The following is a 17270-nucleotide window of genomic DNA, read 5'->3' as shown; positions in this document are numbered from 1 at the left end:
TTGTCTGAGACTGGAGATCTTTGAGTCTCCTCTTTCTACCAAGTAGCGGCTGATGGGTTTGAACTGCTGCCCTTGCAACTAGCAGCCATGTGTAAGCTGCGCCCCACCCACCCCCGGCCTGGATGGAGTGTGCGCCGTGGGGGCCCCAGGGAAAGGCGTCTTGATCCCGGTGCTCATCTTGACTCAGCCAGCGCTCCCCCCGGGGCCCGAGATGGATGGACTGATGGACGGACGGATGGGCGTGTGGATGGCGAGTGTGCGGCTGCGCACGTATGACCATGTCAGGGCACCTGTGCCGAGGGGCAGTGTCCTGCAGAGCGCACGTGGGGTCTGGGGGACCCCTCCTGTGCCCACTTCTTGGACTTTGTGTAAGCCAGGCCCCTCCCCACCATCCAGGAAGCTGCTGCTGAGAATTAGGACTGGCTCCTGCCAGGTGTTGGGGAGAGGTCCTTGAGCCACAGAAGGAACTGTCTGGTGTCCCCAGTCTGGCCAGCCCTGACTAAGGCAACTGCTGGCTGGTCTTGCCTTCCCCAAGGCCATTTCAGGGCTTGGAAGGGACGGGGGTCTCTGAAGAGGCAGGTAGAAGTGCTGATAGAGGGGTCCGAAGGTGAAAAGCAGGTAAAGGGTACCACCTAGTGGCTGAATAGCAGGTGGGGATGGGGTGGGGGTGGGGGCATGCCTCTAGCTCTAGGGCCTCAGTCTTTTCATCTGTAACATGTGACCCTTGCCACAGCATAGGTGAAGCAATTCTGTGAGAGAGGGCACCTGAGGTGCAGACCCTTGTGAAGGGCAGGCTCAGCTGGGTCCTTGGCTGGGCTCAGGATGTGGGGCCTGCTGTGGAGTTTCTTCCTCCCTCCCATGCTGGGTCACTGAGGGTCCCTTGCCATTGACAGCCAGGACTTGTGTTTCTCAACCTCGACCTCAACCTGCCCCTCTGCCCTGCCCTGCCTCCTGGCCCCTAAGGCCGAAAAGCCACCTGCCCAGGTCCCCAGATCCAACCCCTGTGACTCACAGGGGCCCATATCATAAAGCAGACCAAGAAACCCTCCCTGAATTCCCACGGTTACCATGGCAACACTGGCCTGCTTTGGAGTAAGATGTATTTTGATTCTGTAAAGTACAGCTGGAGTTTGGGCCTCCGGGTGAGGGGCGGTGGTGGCCAGCAGTGCCCTCCAGGCCTCCCCTGGTGCCAGGGGTGTGGCTGAGATGCCAGGGGGCGGGGGGGGGGGCCCTCTGCCCTTGCCTGGCACTTTCCCTCCGCCTCCCGCCCCTCTCTCCCTGGGGTACCCTGCAGGCCCTGTCATCCTCCTGGAAGGGTGCCTCCACTCAGACACACATTCACACATGCATCTCTGTGCCCTTGGGGAAGAAAGCTGCTCTGAGCAGAAGACTTGGAAGTGCTAGCATTCCACTCAGGACAGGGACCCTGCCCCTGTGCCCTGGGACTTACCAGGGTCAAGCTAGATGCCCCAGAGAAATACTTGAGCATACCTCCAGTGGGCCATCCTCCTTGGTCTACTCATTTGCACATCCGACCCCAATTTCCTGGCCTGAGGAGCAGTAGGAGGCCACAGGACTCAGCCACTCAGTAGAGGCCCAGGGGACCAGGACCCCATCCTGGAGGGACAGGCAGGGCCCTGTGAGGGAGACTTGTGAGCTACTCCTGGACTTGGGAGAGGATCTCAGCTGCGGGAGAGGGACTGGGTCTGTCTCCGGGGGGCTTCTGCAGCCTGGAGTAGGGGCCCACCAGGACAGAGGGGGAGCCCCAGGGGCATCGGGGGTGGCACAGGTGTGCGAACTGCTAAGCCGTTGCCACCCTACTGGAGCTGATTCCTGCCCGGAGGACGACGGCCTTTAGAGGGGCTTCCAGGCTGTTGTCTTTATGGGAGCAGATTGTCCCATGTCCCCCCTTGCGGCAGCTGGTGGGTGCCAATGGCCAGCCCGCCTTTTAGCGGAGCCCTTCACCACGGCACCACCAGCACCTGAGTCTGTAGGGGAGCAGAGGAGTAAGGCTTCGGGACCTTATGGAAGGAGAAGGGGCTCCCCAGAGGGGCATTTGTGGGATCTCCAGCTTGACCCTCCATTTGCCCCTCCTGTCCCCAGCCACCCTCTGTTCAGCCCTGCAGCTCTGAGGACCTTCCTAGGGCACCCCTAGACTTTCAGCTCCCCTCCATCTGCCTCCAGCGCTTGTCCTCTCTGATGAAGCCACGGGCAAGAGGAGGGGCGAGAGGACCACGTGGGGGGTCAGTCATCTTCTTGGTTGGTCACTTCCTGAGCCGGGCCATCAGCCCCTCTGACATGCCAGCCCCACACTGGGGAGTCTGCAGGTGCGCCAGATGATCGGGGAAACTTGGTGTTGGGTTTGGCTGGGCACACCTGGCTTACCAGCTTGCCTGGCGGTTCCTGACCTGGAAATCTTGCGGGGGCATGCTGAGAAAGAACTGGCTATATTGGAGTTAAGACGTGTGGGAGACAGAAAAACATGAGAGCTGGCAGAATGTTCCAGAGAGAACATCTTGAGCAAAAACCAAGTGCACTGCCACCGAGTAGATTCAGACTCATAGCAACCTGGCAAGGCAGGGTAGAACTGCCCCTTGATTGTCTGAGACTGGAGATCTTTGAGTCTCCTCTTTCTACCAAGTAGCGGCTGATGGGTTTGAACTGCTGCCCTTGCAACTAGCAGCCATGTGTAACCTGCAGTGCCACCAGGGCTTCTTGCTTTGAGGCAAGGCCTTACCAGAGCTGGAAAGGAGCATGACTAAGGGTGGGGGGTGAATGGGCAATGATTCAAATGAATATGGAACCCTTTGCTTAGAAAATATCGAGCATTTCACGATGGTGGCCGCAGTGTATCCAGTGCGGCGTGGGGACCCTCTGAGCAGCTACGTAGAGTGCACACCTGAGAAGCAGGTCTGAGCAGCTGAACAGAGTACCCGGGACAGAGTGGCGGGCCAGCTAGCAATTGATAGAGCGCCTCCTACCTGCCAACCATGCTTTCAAGCACCGAGGCCAGGGCCGTGGACAGAACAGCTCCAAAGCGCTGTCCTCCCAAAGCTGACACTTGGTGATGACAGACACTAGACTTAGAACCAAATCCCTGGCTGCCAGGGCCAGTCAGATTCTTTGTGGCCTCCAGAACAGGGCAGCACTGCCCTGGAGGGTTTCCGAGGCTGTCGATCACAGAAGCAGACAGCCACACCTGGGGGGCCTCCCACCGCCGACCCTTGGATTAGCAGCCAAGGAATTACATGCTGAGCTCCCTTGGAACGGCTGGTGGTTTCAAACTGCTGACCTCGTGATTAGTAGCCCAAACTGCACCACGAGGGCTCCTCTTAACAGGGGAGACCAAGACAGTACGTGCTAGGGCAGGTGACGGCCAGGGGCAGGAGAGGGGAGGGGTGCTGTTGTTAGACGGACAAGAATGGGACATTGGACCAAGACCAGAAGATAGGGAGACAGGGAGTGTGTGCTAATGGGGGAAGAACATCCCCATGCACCCCCTACGTAGCACGTGCCACGGCCCTGTGGCCCAAGTGGCCCAGTGGCTGGAGCAGGTTGGAGTCTCCTGTGAGGAGGAGGTGGTGGTGGAAGCCAGGCATGTCGAGTTTGTGGGGGGTGGGGGGAGGGGGGCCAGACAGGGTGCAACACAGGTGCCAGTGAGAGAGGGGGCGTGGTCTAGGGCAATGGCAGGCGAGAGAAGGTGTGAAGTTTTGGGTGTGTCTTCAGGGCACAGCCAGCAGGGTTTGCTACTGAAGGAGACAGACCATGCGGCCACCAGCCAGGAATGACTCCAGGGTTTTGGCCGCGTGACCTGGCCTGCGTGGCGCCCACAAAGGTGTCTGAGTCCTGGGGGGGCTGGTGGGGGCGACGGCGCGGAGCATATTTCTTGCTAGCTCGGAAGCCTTCCTTCCCTCCACTCCTGCGGGAGAAACCCCTCGCTGACACCGCCGGCTGCCTCGCTGGCGCCGGGTGGGGGTGGGATTCCTGTGCCGCTAATATTAGTAGTTGCCAATTATCAGGCCCTGACTTCCCGTCATGCCGGCTAATGCGAGCTCCTGAGCGAGCGGCCCTGCCTGTCCCCACCCCCACCCGTGCCTCCTGGAGGGTAGGGAGGAGGCTGGGACTTGTGGGGCTGGGATTCGAACCACCGCATTGGCTTCGTGGGGTGCTGGGGGAGCCAGCCCTGTGTCCAGGGGACCTGGAGCTCTGGCTCTCAGTGGCAAGACTCTTCGTTCCCCCTGCTCTGGAGTCCTCCCCCCACCCCTGGCTGGTCCTGGACAAAGGGGCTTCTGTCCCCACTGGCCCCCTCCCTCACGGAGTGCCTGACCCACAAATGGTTATGTAACTATGGCTAGGCAGGGGCTTGGCCAGAGGCCGGCTGGACCAGAGTCCATGGGGAGTGGGGTGTGTGTGTGGTGGGTGCGTTCCCCTCTTCTGGCAGGCGGCTGGTAGAGGGCAGGGAAGGGGACCAGGAGAGAGATTTAGGGGCAAGAGGGAGGGTGATAGGCCCTCCATATGGACAAGGGGGAGCCTCGCATCTGCTCCCTTGGGCCCCGGGCACCCCTCCTAAGAGCCCCTTCTGACTTGGGCAGGGTGGGCTAGTTTGTACTGGCCTGTAGATGTCACTCCCCTCAGTGAGACCCTATTCCCGGTGGGCCTCCCAGCCCCACCCCCCTAGCCCCCACCACACCAGGCCCATCTGTGCCCTTCTGAGAGACAGATTGGTCAGCTCTCTCCTCCCACGGCTGCAGGGCACTCACCAACAGGTGGGTGTGTCGGTGGTGTGCCAGCCCTGCCTCCTGTCCACAGGTGGGGAGCTTCTGGGGCCCAGCATCACGACCCTGTTGAGCTGGCAGTGCCCTGGGAAGCTGGGGCCCACAGAGCACAAGGCGTGAGGAGGGCGGGAGGGTCCGTGCCAGAGGCTCTCAGGGCTAGGCACAACCTGCCCCCTTGTGCCCCCCTCCCACCCCTAGAACTCCTGGGTTCCACCAAGAAGATCAATGTCAACTTCCAGGACCCAGACGGGTGAGTGTCCGCCCCTCGACCTGGGGACTGGGCTCGTGTGCCCTGCCCTCCCCTCACAGGTATCTGCACCTCTAGCTTCTCGGCCCTGCACCACGCCGCCCTGAACGGCAACGTCGAGCTTATCTCCTTGCTGCTGGAGGCTCAGGCAGCAGTGGACATCAGGGACAACAAAGGTGGGCAGCTTGGGGGTTGGGCCGGGTGTGGCAGGGCCAGGCGATGCAGGGCCTGGGTCTGGGCTGGGGTCCTGTGTTCTGAAGCAGGGATTTAGGTTAGGGCTGGGTGTGTGGACCACAGCCTGCACGGTCCGGTCCGGGGCCTAGGGTCCAGGTCCAGGATTGTCTGGATGGCCCGGCACCCAGGTCAGAGGTGGAGTTCCCCTGCAGGTTTGGATGGTCAGGCTCCAGGCTTGCAGGTCAGGGGTGGTGGCCCCAGAACCATGAGTCCCCATCTGCATCTAAGCATGTCCTCTTGTAATCAGCGCAGTCAGGATAGGTTCAGGGTCAGGGGTCAGCCTCACCACGCCCACTGCCTGCAGGCATGCGGCCCCTGCACTATGCTGCCTGGCAGGGCCGGAAGGAGCCCATGAAGCTGGTGCTGAAGGCAGGCTCTGCAGTCAACGTCCCATCCGACGAGGGCCACATCCCCCTGCACCTGGCTGCCCAGCATGGGCACTACGACGTGGTGAGGGCTTGGTCTCAGGGGGCTGGCAGATGCGTGGGGAGGCTGGCGTGGCTGGGCTGCAGCCCTCCAGTTCGGGCAATGGGGCCTGACCGGGGACGGCTGGGCCCCCACAGTCGGAGATGCTGTTGCAGCATCAGTCCAACCCCTGCATTGTGGACAACTCAGGGAAGACGCCCCTGGACCTAGCGTGCGAGTTCGGCCGTGTTGGGGTAAGCCTCCCTGAGACGGAGGGCAGGGCTAGCTCAGTCCTCCAGCCCTCAGTCCATTTGTTCTGTCCTCCTGGCCTGGGGTGGGGGCATGATCCCTGGGACCCAAGCCCCATGCCAGGGCCCTCCGTCCTGCCTGCCCCTCAAGGTGGTCCAGCTGCTCCTGAGTAGCAATATGTGTGCTGCGCTGCTGGAACCCCGGCCGGGGGACACCACGGACCCCAACGGCACCAGCCCCCTACACCTGGCAGCCAAGAACGGCCACATCGACATCATCAGGTACAGCTCTGTGGGGTGGGGACCCCAGCCTTGAGAGCCTAGGGCCTGGGGGCTATCCTGGGCTGAGGGGTTCCTGGGCTTCCGGATGGAACAGGGACAGGACAGACAGGGCAGCTGGGAGCCATGACAAGGCGAAGGGGCTGGGGGTAGGGCAGGGTGCTGCCTGGGAGCTGGCCTTGTACACATATGAAGGGGCTTCAAAAAGTTCAGGGGAAACCCCAAAAACTCAAATGAAAGAAAAATATTACTAGAACTAATTGGAAAATTTGGCAACCTGTCAAGGTATACAAAAATCAATTGGATTCTTGTATATTAAAGGAGACTACTCCAGAGAGGGAATTAAAAGAGCAATATCACTTACGATAACCACCCTAAAAATAAAATACTTAGGGACTGTAACCAGAGAAACGAAGCAAAAAGTTATACAAAGCAAGCTATAAGACACTTCTGAAGAAACCCAAAGATATTTACGTAAATGGAAAAGTGTCCTGTGTACATGGATGGAAAGACTTGATATAGTGAAAGTGTCAATAGGATCGGGTGTACTCTGTAAATTCAATGTACTTCCAATCCCAGTCCCAGCACAAGTCTTGAAAGAAACGGACTGGGACAAGAGCCTAGACCGAGGCCTGCCACACGGTGTCTGGGACCTTCTAACAGTAAGACATTGATGTTCGTTAAATGGTTTCGTCCAAAGAGAAAAAAGAGCACTGACAAGATTGGGGGGAAAAATATCTGTCCACGATGTATCTGATAAAGGGCTAGTTTCAAAAACGTATAGAAAAATTACAATACCTTAGTAAGAAACACAGCCTAATAAGAAACATGGGCACAAGACATAAATGAATCAGTAAACGAACAAAAGCTGAACATCCAGGCAGCCAAGAGTTAAGGAGACATGCTTGAGATCATGAGCGATCAGAAAACACAGATGAACACAACAATGAGATGCCACCTCACCCCCGCCAGCACTCATGGTGCCCTCCACGCCCCCGCAAAACCCCGAACCCAAACAAAAATGATAAACACGGAATTACAGAGTTGTAGTCACTACGGAAAACTGCATGGCTCTTCCTTAGACAAATCCAAATGCATCATGCTCCTTCCATCGCTCTACGTGGTGTGCAGCCCACAGAACTAGAGAACAAGACCCCAACATGCATGTGCCTTGCAGAGTTACCACAGCAATAGCTATCATAGCAAAAGGAACAATCAAAAACCCCGTCTTTGGAGAAATCGATGGAAACAACAACAACAGCCCTCTGATCCGTACCCGCCACGGAAGAGGACGCGCCCGTAAGAAACCATGGTGAGCCGGTCGAACACCTCATGACGTCGACAACGTTGGAAGATGTTGTGCTCGGCAGTTTGTCAGTCCCATAAAGATCAATGCTTTATGATCCCATGAGTGTAAAGGAACAAAACGAAGGACCATGGTTTTCCCACCAAAGGAAAAGACTTCTAAGACTCTGGTGAGGCCAGGAGCGAGGGGGAGAGGGGAGGGATGAGGGCGGGTGGGAAAAGAACCAGGAAAAGAGTCCCATGCAGGGGGGTGTCCCTGGGATACTGTCCCTGTTTGAAGGCCTGGGCTGGGTGTACAGCTGGGCACCATATGTTCTTCTCCGCAAGTAAAAGGAGGAAATAATGATAAAAAACAAAACGGCTTGAATTTAAAATCCTTAAGAAACACCCCAGGCTCTCTACCCATCAGACCTAAACGCTGGGCGGCGTGGTTATCAAAGGGGGAAGTCCAGTGGAAAGGGCCTGCAGTTCTTTTGGGACACACGAGCTAGTTCCAAACGACCAACAGAATCCACAGAAAAGTCCAATGTCTTTTAATTCCATTTGTCCGGGAACTTTTTGAAGCCCCCCTATCCCCCTTCCCCAGTGCTGGGTGACCCTGTGGAAGGCAGGTCACTTCTCTGAGCTTCAGTGTCCCTATCCACAAAGTGGGCATCACAGTATGGCTGAGGCTTAGATCAGACAAACAACAGCAGCTGAGGGCATGGGCTGGGCTCTCTGACCCGTTAGGGTCTCCAGGGAGTCTAAAGAGGGCTGGCCATCAGTCCTCAGGGAATTGGGGCCTCTTGATCACTCACCCCCCCTGCCCTCTACAGACTCCTCCTCCAAGCCGGTATTGACATTAACCGGCAGACCAAGTCAGGCACAGCGCTGCATGAGGCTGCGCTCTGCGGCAAGACAGAAGTTGTCCGGCTGCTCCTTGACGTAAGTCGGGGGGCCAATGAGGCTGGGGCTGGGCAAGGGGGGTTAGGCTCAGACTATGGCATGGGGGCTTGGAGGGACTAGGACAGGGCATTCTAAGATTGGGTCACGGAATGGAGACTGAGATGAGGGGTGCTAGCATCAGACCATGGCATGGGGACTGGGGAGTTGGGGTGATGGGTGCAAAGATAGGCCTGGGGTATCAGGGCGAGGGAGGCTAAGATTGGGCCTTGGCAAGGGGCTGGGGGCCACGGTGAGCGGTGGGGTGCCAGGATAGGGCCATGGCATGCTGGGCATGGGTGTTGACACAGGGTTCCTAGGATCAGGTGGGGTGGGTACCCTGAAGGCTGAGACAGAGGGTGCTAGGCTCAGGCCACAGTGTGGGAGCCACGGGACTGAGACAAGGAGTGTGAGGATCAGGCTGTATTACGGAGACTGACATGCGGGGCCCTAGGATCAGGCCATGGCATGGGGTCTTGGATAGGGCAGAGGCCTGCCAGGCACCAGAGTGGGGGGGCCGTCTAACAGCCCCTGCCCTGTGCAGAGCGGGATCAACGCCCAGGTGCGCAACACCTACAGCCAGACGGCCCTGGACATCGTGCACCAGTTCACCACGTCGCAGGCCAGCAAGGAGATCAAGCAGCTGCTGCGAGGTGGGCCCGGGGGAGGGGCCAAGGGGCCCAGTGGAGGGCCTGGGCGAGCCAGCCGCAGGACTGGGGCTCGGCCTCCTGTGTCCCCAGAGGCCTCAGCGGCCCTGCAGGTGCGAGCGACCAAGGATTACTGCAACAACTACGACCTGACCAGCCTGACCGTGAAGGCGGGGGACATCATCACGGTGAGGGGTGGGGCGGGGCAGCCAGCTGGGCGGTGTGCTGCAGAGGAGGTAGGCCCAGGCCGCCCCATCTGGCAGCGTCCCCCCAAGCTGACCACCACACCCCATGCGGTCAGGTCCTAGAGCAGCACCCGGATGGCCGGTGGAAAGGCTGTGTCCATGACAACCGGACGGGCAATGACCGCATTGGCTACTTCCCGTCCTCCCTGGGTGAGGCCATTGTCAAGAGAGCAGGTGAGTGGTGCCCGGATGTGGAGGAAATGGTGGGGGTCTATCAGGGGCCCAGAGAGATGCTTGTGTGTGATATTTGTTCATGCATCTGTGTGTACATGTGTCTGTGTGCTTACATGCCTTTGTGTGCCTGTGTGTTCACATAGCTGTGTGCCTGTGTATTCACACATCTGTCTCTTCACATGTCTATGTATACATACATCTGTGGGTTCACATAGTTGTGTGTACTTTGTGCTATGTCTGTGTGTACATGCATGTGTGCTTGCTTCTCTTTGTGTACATGGCCCTACGTGTTCACACATCTCTATGCTTATGTGTTCATGCATCCATGCATCTATGTTCATGTGCCTGTGCGTATGCACATCTATGCACACATGCATCCGTGCCTACATGTGTCTGTATGTGCATCTGTGTTCATGCGGTCGGTGTACACACTTCTGTGTACATGTGCCTGTGTGTGCACATGCCTGCCCATTTATGCATCTGTGTGTGAGATGTGTTCACCAGTCTCCATGCATCTGTATGTACACGTGTCTGTGGACACACACAGAGCTTGGGGATAGTTTGGATTCAGTTCCAGCTCGTCACAGTAAAGCAGCAATCGCCAGGAAGGAGCCGCGTGCACATTTTGCTTTCCGAGTGCATAGAAACGCTGGCCTGACACGAGGCTGCAGCCGATGAAGTGGGCACTTGTGGTTAGGTGCCCTCGAGTTGGCAGATGAACAACAGAGCAGGCCCTGCCCCGCTGGGCAGCATCCTCGTGATTTTAGCTTTGGGCCTGTGGTGGCAGCCACCTTGTCCGTCTCATGGGGCGGGGTCTTTATTTTTATAGCTGGCCCTCTGCCAAGAAGGAAGCCCTTCTCCAGAGACCGGTTTCTTTTGCTACCAGATCCAAAGTACATGAGACCAAGTCTCACCCTCCTCGCTTCTAAGGAGCAGCTGGCTGTACTTCCTCCAAGACAGATCTGTTTGTCCTTCTGGTGCCCACGGTACTTCCAGCATCCTTCCTCAACACCAATAGATCAAAGGCGTCAAGTCTCCCATTTCCCTGAGTCACACTCAGCTTTCATACGCCTGCGAGGCACTGGAAAATCCCCCGGCTCGGGTCAGGCTCAGCTTCTCCTCTAAGTCACATCTTTGCCCTTTGAGCACTTTACAGAGGTCTTGTGCAGCAGATTTGCCCAGTGCGGGATGAAAGGGCTTGGAGTGTTCGGAGGAGAACTAAAACGGGGCGCAGAGACATGAAGTGGGCATGGGCTTCGGAGAAAATGTCGCCAGTAGTCTTGCTCAAGACTGGGTGGTCCCAGAGCCCCGATTGGCCCACACGCAGAGCAGCAGCCGAGCGCAGTCCCACACGGGGTGCACCTGAGACCTCTGTAACGTTGCTCAACAGCCCAGGGAGGATTCCCATGGAGGCCACGCAGACCTCCCCTCTCCTACCTTTGCACAGTTCACATGCTCGCTGCACCCCACCCCACCCCCACTCCCCACCCGCAGCACACTCGGACTTCTCTGCCAGGTTTGAGGCATGCATAGCAAAGGCACATCTCCGATGGTAGCCATGGTGATGGGGTTATGCAGAACGTGACAGGTTATAAGCCAGGATCCCCCAATCAATCAGGAGAGCCTCTTATCAGCCACACCCACAGGGAGGCCCAGACCCTCTCGATCCACCAAGAAGTGCCCAGGAGCAGCCCACGTACCAGCAGGCCTCCTTCAAAAGGCCCTCTGCTCTCTCGCTGCAGGGACCATGAGCGGTGGAAGCTCCCTTGCTGCCTCCTGGTTCTGCCTCTGCTGCTGTCTGTCTCCTCACATCTTTCTCTGTCTCCTGAGTCTAGGAGATTCTCAGCACAGGGACCCCAGGGCCAAGATGTATTCGGCCCCCATCTCCTCTTTGTGGTAGTGAAGCCAGCCGGCCCCGCCCCCCTTCCCCATCTATTTCTGGACCGACTCATCGTAAGCCTGGCCCCATGGTAAAATCGACCAATCCTCTCGTTAGGGGTCCACCCACCTCATTTGCCGCCGCACCTTGTTTGTACAGTGACCAAGCTGTCCAATCCCCTTGATGGGCCTCAGGGACCAGATGTGCCTAGTCCCACCCGGTCATTTGGTGGGAGTTACAAGACCATGGAGAGAACGGCCAACTATCTGGAAGCATGTGCCCATGTGTCTGTGGGCACTGGGTGGCTGACCTAGAGCATACGTGTGGCCCCCTTGCTGCCCCAGCCGGTCTCAGGGGACCTGTGCTGGCCAGCAGGTTCCCGAGGAGGCTCTGAGCCAAGCCCACCCCCAGGAGGCGGTTCACCGGGGCCCTCTGCACCTCCGGAGGAGATCTGGGTGCTGAGAAAGCCGTTTGCAGGTAGCTGGGGGCCCCTAGGGCTGGCTGGGGTCTTCCCACAAGGCACCCTTGGGGCTGGGTGACCCCCTTCCCACCCTGTGTGGCCTGACATGCCCTCCCGCTGGCAGGTGGGGAACGCAGTGGCAGCTTGAGCGGTGCTGCTGGTGGCCGGGGAAGTGGGAGCCACGCCCTGCATGCCGGCTCAGAAGGGGTCAAGGTAGGTGGAGTGGGGTGGCCACTGGGGTGGCTGAGCCCCGAGCAGCTCGGGCGAGTGGCTTCTCTGGGTTGTAGCTCTTGGCCACGGTGCTCTCGCAGAAGTCTGTGTCTGAGTCCAGCCCTGGAGACAGCCCCGTCAAGCCTCTGGAAGGTTCCACAGGTAACACCCAGGCTGCAGCTGCTGGGTGGAGGGGTGGCGATCCTGAGCAGCGTGTACCCCGACCGACACTCTGGTCCGCAGGTACTGGCCGCGCCCAGCCGCCGGCGGCTCATGTGGAGCAGCAGCCCAGGAAGCAAGACCTGGTCTCTGAGGGCAAGGTACTGGGCCAGGCCGGCCAGCATGGCGGGCTTGCGCAAGGCAGGCACTTGGGACGGAGGCTGGCAGCTCCGCCCACTGTCTGTGTCAGTCTGTATGTGTTGTGTGTGCTCGTGCACGCGTGTGTATGTGTGTGTAGGTGTTGTCTACCATGTGCTGTGTGTGAGCCCACGTGTGCATGGGAGGTGTGTGTGTGTCCACTGAGCGTGACAGGCATGAAGGAAGCAGCGGGGTGTCTGTGCGTGGAGCAGCCTGACTGGGGGCTGGCACAAGTGTGAGCGTGGGTGTGGAAGGGGTGTGCGGCCAGGCGTGTGGGTGTTGCCGGAGGCATGAACAGCTGGCTGTGGAGGAGGTGAGGGGCCCCTACCCATGGGCACAAATCTCACTTTCCTGGAAGTGAGGGGAAGCCCTGAGCCACCCAGTCCCAGGCCCTGCCACAGCACGCCCTCAGCAGGGGGCCATGCTGCCAGTGCTCGGAGATGGTGGCAGGATCCCGCCAGGACCAGCAGGGCCTCCCTGGTGAGGGGCCGGGGGAACCGTCGGGGGCCCGGTGACATAGACTGCAGCCGAAGTGTCCACGCTGAGGTGACGGACGAAGGACAGCCCAGGGCTGGACAGCGCCGGAGGAAGGCAACTCCAGGATTGCTGATGGAGCCTGGTGCCCAGGGACCATGGATGGCCAGCCTGGCACTGCACTCGGAGGAGGAGGCGGCGGGCGCACACACGCCCAGAGGGCAGGCGCCTGGGCCCTGCAGCAGGTGCCCTTGTGTCTTCCAGAGCGCTGAGGCGGTCAGCCAGTGGCTGGCCACGTTCCAGCTGCAGCTCTATGCACCCAACTTCATCAGTGCCGGCTACGACCTGCCCACCGTCAGCCGTATGACTCCCGAGGTGAGCTGCCCTGGTGACCCCCTCCCCGTCGCCCCCGCCTCCCTGCACCAAGGCCCAGCCTCCTGCTGACGGCCCCTCCCGCCCAGGACCTCACGGCCATTGGTGTCACCAAGCCAGGCCACCGGAAGAAGATCACCGCGGAGATCAGCGGCCTGAGCATCCCTGACTGGCTGCCCGAGCAGAAGCCCGTAAGGCCCCCCGCCTCCCGGGATGGGCGGTCAGACGGCCTCAGTCTGTCTGTCCGCCTCTCACTGGGGCCGGCCTCCCCGGGGCAGGGGCCAGAGTCTTAGGGAAAGGGGGCCAGAAGCCAGGTGTGCATAACCCCTGCCAAGACCCGGCCAAACCTCAGCCCCTGCACATCACGGCTCTGACTGCACAGGCCACACAGCGCTGGCCTGGGCTGACACACCTGGAGAGAGAGTGTGCCAACACCAGCTGGACTCAGGGCACCGTGAAGGGGTGCAGGGACATGTTCTGGGTGGGAGCAAGTGTCCCGCCCCTCCTGTCAGTGGCTCAAGGGTTCTCTCAACCTCACAGAGGCTGACAGGGTGCCGAGTGTCCATGGTGCTGTCCGTGGTGCGTGGGGCTCCGTGGACCTTGTGTGGGGAGAGGGCTGGTGTTTTGGGGTGAAGTGCATTGTGGGTACTTGCACATGCGTGTGGTGTGTAGAGGTGCGTGTGTGAGCATGTGGACGGGAGACACAGAAGTGGTGTGAGCGGGCTGTGCAGGGGTGTCGGTGCCTGGACATGCCTGAGTGTGCCGTGCATGTACTCCTACGTGTGCAGTGCGTGTACACACGTGTGTGCGTGCACGGTGCATGTGTCTGACGTGGCTCTGAGTGTGTCTGCGTCTGCGACCTGTGGGTGAGTTTATTCAGGCAGCAGCCCCTGGGTCGTGGGCTAAATGTCCTCCCCCTGAGGGTGGGCATCGGAGAAGGGGTCTCCCTCTGCGTGTGAGTCTACGTGGCCTGGAGCTTCTGCCCTGCCCCTGAGTGGCATCAGGCTGCACCCATGCTGGCTCCGATGCCAACAACCCCAGCCTGTCCGTCTGTCCATCCGTCTGTCTGTCCCGGACAGCTCCTGGGAGGTGGGCAGGGTGTGGGCGGCCGGCCCTGGCTGCCCTTCATATCCCCTGTCTCCAGGCTAACCTGGCCGTGTGGCTGTCCATGATTGGCCTGGCCCAGTACTACAAGGTGCTGGTGGACAACGGCTATGAGAATATCGACTTTATCACCGATCTCACCTGGGAGGACCTACAGGAGATCGGCATCACCAAGCTGGGTGAGGCTTCCCTGCCCTCCCACTCCCTGCACACCCCACCCAGCCCACCCTCACCACCCCAGGTCCCCACCTGACCGACCGTACCACGTTGCCCAATAGGCCACCAGAAGAAACTGATGCTGGCGGTGAGGAAGCTAGCCGAGCTGCAGAAGGCGGAATATGCCAAGTATGAGGGGGGACCCTTGCGTCGGAAGGCACCCCAGTCCCTTGGGGTGCTGGCCATAGAGTCGCCACCCCCGCCGGAGCCCACGCCCGCTGAGTGCCAGTCCCCGAAGATGACAACCTTCCAGGACAGTGAGCTGAGCGGGGAGCTACAGGCAGCCATGACCGGCCCAGCTGAGGGGGCTGCCGCCGCTGGGGCCCCTGACAAGCCGTACAACCAGCTGCCACCCACCCCAAGGGGCAGCCTGCGGCAGGAGCCCAGCCTGGGTGGGCGGGTCCGGAACATGAGTGGCTCCCAGGAGCTGCTGGGTGATGGACCCCCTGGGCCAGGCAGCCCCATGTCTCGGAGCCAGGAGTACCTGCTGGATGAGGGACTGGCCCCCAGCACCCCACCCAGGGAGGTCCGGCCTAGTCGCCACGGCCACAGTGTCAAGCGTGCCAGCGTGCCCCCAGTGCCTGGCAAGCCACGACAGGTTCTCCCACCAGGTGCCGGTCATTTCACACCACCCCAGACACCCACCAAAGCCCGGCCAGGCTCCCCCCAAGCCCTGGGGAGTCCTCATGGCTCCACCCCAGCCACCGCCAAGGTGAAACCCACTCCACAGCTGCTGCCACCGGCAGAGCGCCCCATGTCACCCAGATCCCTGCCCCAGTCACCCACCCACCGTGGCTTTGCCTACGTGCTACCCCAGCCTGTGGAAGGGGATGCAGTGCCCACCGCCCCGGGGCCCGTACCCAGGCTGTGCCTACCCCCTGAGGCCGACGGTGAGCCAGGGCGGCCAAAGAAGCGTGCCCACAGCCTGAACCGCTACACTGCGTCTGACAGCGAGCCAGAGCGGGACGAGCTGCTGGTCCCAGGAGCGGCGGGGCCCTACGCCACTGTCCAGCGGCGTGTGGGCCGAAGCCACTCGGTGCGGGCGCCCGCTGGCACCGACAAAAATGTCAACCGCAGCCAGTCCTTTGCTGTGCGGCCTCGCAAGAAAGGGCCCCCGCCACCCCCGCCCAAACGCTCCAGTTCTGCCATGGCCAGCACCAACCTGGCTGATGAGCCTGGGCAGGATGCTGAGACTGAGGGGGGCGCGCCCGAGGACAGAGGGCTGGGAGTCCGGGCACAGCGCCGGCGGGCCAGCGACCTGGCTAGCAGTGTGGACACGGGCAGCGCCGGCAGCGTGAAGAGCATTGCGGCCATGCTAGAGCTGTCATCCATCGGGGGTGGGGGCCGGGCCGCCCGCAGGCCCCCCGAGGGCCACCCTACACCTCGTCCGGCCAGCCCGGAGCCAGGCCGAGTGGCCACAGTGCTGGCCTCAGTGAAGCACAAGGAGGCCATTGGACCCGACGGGGAGGTGGTCAACCGTCGCCGCACGCTCAGCGGTCCTGTCACTGGACTTCTGGCCACTGCCCGCCGGGGGTCTGGGGAGTCAGCTGATCCTCATGGGGCTTTTGGTGAGGATGGTGCTGCCCGGCAGCGGTCCCGAGGCCCAGCCAAGGGTGAGGGTGGCAGCGAGGGTCCCCCGCTGGCCAGGGTAGAGGCCAGTGTGACTCTCAAGAGGCGGATCCGAGCCAAGCAGAATCAGCAGGAAAATGTCAAGTTCATCTTGACCGAGTCTGATACAGTCAAGCGCCGGCCCAAGGCCAAGGATCGGGAGGTGGGCCTCGAGCCTCCCCCGCCACCCCTCTCCGTGTACCAGAACGGGACCACCACCCTGCACCGGCGGCCTGTCTCCGAGCAGGGAGCACCCCCTGAGCTGCCTCCACCGCCCCCACCTGCTGAGCCCCCACCGGCTGACCTGGGGCACCTGCCACCACTGCCCCTGCTGGACGGCGATGCTCGGAAGCTGGCCAAGCCCCCTGTCTCGCCCAAGCCCGTCCTGGCTCAGCCCATGGCCAAGATACAGGGCTCACCCACACCAGGGTCCAAGAAGGTGCCACTCCCAGGTCCCAGCAGTCCAGGTAGGTTCAGGGAGTGGTGAGCAAGATGCCTGCCCACCCCCAACACCTCTTCTGGGATTTAGGGGTGTCCATTCACCTCTGGACTAGCTCAGAGCCTGGATAGGGCAGCCAGGCTCAGACCCATGAATGTCACCTGTGGCTGGAGAACAAGGGCAGGTGCACTAGGGCCCAGGGAGGAAAGACCCTGTTGAATGGGGAGATGCCTTAAGGGCAGCCAAGGGAGTGCCACGTGATCATAGCATGCAGCTCCAGGAGGGGATGTGGGCGGGGGACCCTGGCCCGCAGGGCGACCTTAGCCTACGACACCCCCTGCGCTCCAGAAGCTGGGTCCAAACGCTTATTTGCACGTGGAGGCGCGCCTCCTGGCGGTGCGGGAGGGTGGGGCAGCGGGAGCAGCCGCGGGCCCGTCCGTGCCCGGTGCCAGCGCCGTCCTCTCCGCAGAGGTGAAGCGCGCCCACGGGACGCCGCCGCCCGTGTCGCCCAAGCCGCCGCCCCCGCCCACGGCGCCCAAGCCGGTTAAGTCTGCGGCGGGACTGCCGTCAGGCAGCGCCAGTCCATCGCCCGCGCCCTCGCCGGCACGGCAGCCGCCAGCCGCCCTCACCAAACTGGCCAGCACGCCGCCCCCGGGGGGCGCCAGGCCCCC

General features: G+C 60.9%; 1 protein-coding gene across 1 annotated transcript in view; it reads left to right on the top strand.

Moving 5' to 3' along the window:
* Positions 1 to 4977: 4977 nt before the first annotated feature.
* Positions 4978 to 17270, top strand: part of CASKIN1 (CASK interacting protein 1) — a 14954-nt gene continuing 2661 nt past the window's right edge. Inside the window, exons 1-18 of the mRNA XM_045286030.1 lie at positions 4978 to 5025; positions 5101 to 5198; positions 5561 to 5706; positions 5820 to 5915; positions 6061 to 6191; positions 8309 to 8417; positions 8959 to 9067; positions 9155 to 9249; positions 9363 to 9480; positions 11735 to 11836; positions 11944 to 12032; positions 12107 to 12191; positions 12273 to 12349; positions 13125 to 13235; positions 13322 to 13423; positions 14377 to 14515; positions 14615 to 16627; positions 17069 to 17264. Coding sequence (XP_045141965.1) covers positions 5563 to 5706; positions 5820 to 5915; positions 6061 to 6191; positions 8309 to 8417; positions 8959 to 9067; positions 9155 to 9249; positions 9363 to 9480; positions 11735 to 11836; positions 11944 to 12032; positions 12107 to 12191; positions 12273 to 12349; positions 13125 to 13235; positions 13322 to 13423; positions 14377 to 14515; positions 14615 to 16627; positions 17069 to 17264 — 3716 coding nt within the window. The 5' untranslated portion in view covers positions 4978 to 5025; positions 5101 to 5198; positions 5561 to 5562. The remainder of the gene's footprint in view (positions 5026 to 5100; positions 5199 to 5560; positions 5707 to 5819; positions 5916 to 6060; positions 6192 to 8308; positions 8418 to 8958; positions 9068 to 9154; positions 9250 to 9362; positions 9481 to 11734; positions 11837 to 11943; positions 12033 to 12106; positions 12192 to 12272; positions 12350 to 13124; positions 13236 to 13321; positions 13424 to 14376; positions 14516 to 14614; positions 16628 to 17068; positions 17265 to 17270) is intronic.

The sequence above is a fragment of the Echinops telfairi genome, unplaced genomic scaffold (genome assembly GCF_000313985.2).
Source record: "Echinops telfairi isolate 266 unplaced genomic scaffold, ASM31398v2 ScPeMD7_5;HRSCAF=22, whole genome shotgun sequence".
Lineage (NCBI taxonomy): Eukaryota > Metazoa > Chordata > Mammalia > Afrosoricida > Tenrecidae > Echinops > Echinops telfairi.
The sequence above is the reverse complement of the archived record's forward strand: the minus strand, read 5'-3'. Positions and strand labels throughout refer to the sequence as shown.